This window comes from Solanum tuberosum, unplaced genomic scaffold (assembly GCF_000226075.1).
Source record: "Solanum tuberosum cultivar DM 1-3 516 R44 unplaced genomic scaffold, SolTub_3.0 scf00335, whole genome shotgun sequence".
In the NCBI taxonomy this organism is placed as follows: domain Eukaryota; kingdom Viridiplantae; phylum Streptophyta; class Magnoliopsida; order Solanales; family Solanaceae; genus Solanum; species Solanum tuberosum.
This window is the reverse complement of record NW_006239280.1, coordinates 508,902-512,669: the sequence shown is the minus strand read 5'-3', so window position 1 is coordinate 512,669 and position 3,768 is coordinate 508,902. Positions and strand designations below refer to the sequence as shown.

The 3,768-nt window shown below is 35.8% G+C and overlaps 1 protein-coding gene across 1 annotated transcript; it reads left to right on the top strand.

The window, feature by feature from the left end:
* Window positions 1–65: 65 nt before the first annotated feature.
* LOC102597918 (F-box only protein 13) lies at window positions 66–1,515 on the top strand. The gene has a single exon (XM_006361466.2). The coding sequence runs from the start codon at window positions 105–107 to the stop codon at window positions 1,359–1,361; it is 1,257 nt and encodes a 418-aa protein (XP_006361528.1). The 5' UTR covers window positions 66–104; the 3' UTR covers window positions 1,362–1,515.
* Window positions 1,516–3,768: the final 2,253 nt, after the last annotated feature.

The window sequence follows — 3,768 nt, the reverse complement described above, 5'->3', positions numbered from 1 at the left end:
CCCACCCCCTCCACTTTCCTCTCTTTATATATCTATATACTCCATTACATTCCAATGTCAAACCCCCACATTAGAAATTTAGTATCCAATTCCTTCTCTCTTTCATGGCTTCTAGGAGGAATTTAAAGAGAAAATCAATTGAAGATGAAGATCTTGTTTTTCCATTCGATGAACTTAATCAAGATCTTCTTGAAAGGGTTCTTTCATGGCTTCCAACTTCAACTTTTCTAAGATTAAGTTCAGTCAGCAAGAGGTGGAAATCTGCTGCTAATTCCCCTGTTTTCCACCATGCTTGCTCTGAAATTCCATCAAGAGAACCTTGGTTCTACATGGTTGATTCTTCACAATCAGTCGAATTCAAGAATCAACAACACTTTGTTTATGATTCTGCTGAAATGAACTGGAAATTCCTCACCTACCCATCTAATTTTCTTGAAGAAAATCAGCTTAATCAGTCAAATTTCCTCCCTGTTGCTGCTTCTGGTGGACTCCTCTGTTTTCATAACGGCGAAAATGGTGAATTCCTCATTTGTAACCCTGTTACTTCCTCGTATCGCAAGCTTCCTTTATTGGATTATTCCGATACCCTTTCTGCCATTGGAATGATTTCTACTCAGGAATCGTATAAACTCTTCTTAATTTTCGGAGAAATTCCGAATCTTTCATTCAGAATCTATGATTCCACTACAGATAGCTGGAAAGACTCTGCAATTCTGAGTAAGAAATCTCCTACTTGCCCTGCAGCACAATCCTGCAGTACTGACGATGAAGAAGAAGAAGACGATGATCGAATGCTCTATTTCTTGAGCAAATGTGGGAATGTAGTAGGAACTGAAATACAAAAAAACCCATGTAAGCAATACTCTTCAATAACTACCACCACGAAAGGCGATGGACAAGAAATCCTCTGTTTCTTGAACTCTTCCGGGAAAGTGGTGGCTTGCAATCTTACTGAAAAACACTTTTTCGAGTACCCAAGATTGCTCCCTCTTCATCACGAGTACTCAATCGACTTAGTTGAATGTGGAGGAGAGCTATTAGCAGTTGTTCTATCTGAATTCCTTGAAACAGCTAGTCTCAGAATATGGAAATTTGACGAAAATGAATGGGCATGGAATCAGGTGTTGGCAATGCCATCAGCAATTTCACATGAGTTTTATAGCAAGAAAGTCGACATCAACTGCACCGGAAGTAGTGAACACATGTTTGTCTGCATTTCGAATTCTGGTTCGACTGATGATGAGAGTTGTAGGTATTTCTTGTGTAAATTGGCTGAAAATGAGTGGACTGAATTGCCTGCTTGTTCTGGGAAATTCAGTTGTGCTTTCTCTTTTCAGCCTAGGATTGAAGCTTCTGTGTGATTACAACAAGACAGGGAGGAAAATGTAGAATAATTCGGATTCTTCATTCTTTTTTTTTCATACTTTGTTGTTACTTTTCACTTTATTCTTTTACCATATTTTTCTTGTTACTTTGGAATAAATTTATCATAGTTAATGATATTTTTCTGTTTCTAAAGTGAATTGATGTAATTGCTGAATTTTTTTTTATTTGAAAGGGTCTTTATTACTGTATCGAGAAAAGTGTGTTAAGATGGGGATCTTAGTGGTTCTCTTGAATATCTAAACTTTCACTTTGTTGGTGAGAATTTATTAAAGATAAAAACTCTCAAGCCTCGTTTTATCACAACTTCACATATACAAAGTCCATATAAATCATAGATACCAATTTGAATAATAAAAATGGAAAAGAAAAGAAAAAAGGAAATAAACTTTCATACCAAGGGAAATGAATATTAGGGAGGAAAAAACATGGGAAATAGCTTGTTGCTATCACAGGAAAGATATATAAGGCATCCATCGTCTTTCGCTAACCTTGGTTCTATCAAACCAGCTGTGTGAATGTGTAGATCAAGGAAGAAGGCATTGTTGGCCTCTGATAAAGTTGCATTCAAGTTGGAGGTGGACTTAATTTTAACTTATGTACAACTCTAGAATAAGGCTGCAATTGCCAAAACATGTTGGGATGTAGAGAACAAAAATCTTTTGTAAAAATTATAATTATATATGCAAGTGCTAGATCAACCAGATTTAATTTTATAGGAATATTTGAAATGGTAACTTGCATATTTTCAATAATAACGTAATGAAGTACTTCCTCTGAGATGTATGCTTAAGATAGACATATGATTCTTTGGAATGGGATTTTCTTGAGCAAGTTCTTACTGCTTTGCACTTCCCAAAGGTGTTTGTGGGATGGATTTTGACGTGTGCTAACACTGTATCATATTCAATTGTGATCAATGGACATCCAACCAAACCTTTCAATGCCAAAAAGAGGTTGAGACAGGGAGATCCCTTATCTCCTCTTTTGTTCGTCTTGGAAGATGCGCATGTTCCTTTCAATGTCAAGTATGTTTAGGTGGTCTAAACATACTTGACATCTCTACTTGGAATAAGGCAGCAATAGCTAAGCTCTTATGGAACATTTGCAACAAGAAAGATAAGCTTTGGGTAAAATGGATCCATAACTACTATGAAGGGAGGAGAAACTTACTAGAGGACCTACCAAAGCAGGCAGCCTGGTCTATCCACGATATGTCTTACTTCTCCACCAACGATTTCTATACAAGTTGAGAGGGTAATACCAGAAGGTTTCATAGAGAAAATTAACTTGTAATAATATGGGCTTGCCTAGGTGGGTGTTTATGCTGCAACTAGTTGCGCACAAGAGACTTACTACGCACGATAGATTGCACAAATGAGGGGTATTAACAAGTCTGATTTACCCCCTCTGTGAATAGGAAAATGAGAGCATTGCACATTTATTCTTTGATAATGATGTATCAGTAAATGTATGGAAGATGTTGAAATGGTTGAACATCAACAGAGATCCTATGCAATGGAATGATGAACTCACATGGGCTGAGAAATGGGCAAAAGGAAGAAAGCCAAGAAAATATGTGTACAGAATGATGTTATAAGCATGAGTAGTTTGCCATATCTAGAGAGAAAGGAACATGCGCATCTTCCAGCAAAAGAATCAACAACCAAAGATCTTGATCAAAAACATCATTCTAGAAATCCATTATAAGGCACAAAGTGAGACTAGAGTAGCAACCTGGTTAGCAAATTTTAATGAGTATCATGTGTAATGCAGTAATGCAGTAATGGCAATCTATAAGTTATTTTGGTTTAGTAGCTTGAACTCACTGCTGGGACTAGTGTTTTAAAAGACTGGGTCGTGAGGTGAGACGTTTTATGTCGTACAGGGCGAGACATAAGCCCCGAGACATAGGGTGCAAGTCTTATGGATCTACGGGTGTAGTCTAACATATATTCAATTTTATAATTTTCTTACTAAGAAAATAAGCAAAAGTAAAGTTTTCAATTATTTTACAAATAAATTTTAATAAATAACCTATAATATATAGAAAAAAATATTATGATTTTTATTTGAGAAAGGTATTAATTACCAATAATGAAGAAAAAAAGTATGACAATTACAATTTGAGAAATATCATTACACTAATAATAAAAACTAGAGCAACTTTCACATATAGCAAATACAAAATTCATATTTGTATGCTATAGCAAAGTTTGCATAATTGCGCTCCATAGCAAACATAAATATGTATATTTCGCTATACATATACAAAAGAAAACAGTTGTATAATCTGTTTTGGTATACATATACAAAAAGATCAATTGTATAAAGTGAGAGAGGCGAGTGAGAGAGCGAGATCTGGGAGAGGGGAGAGAGGGGAAC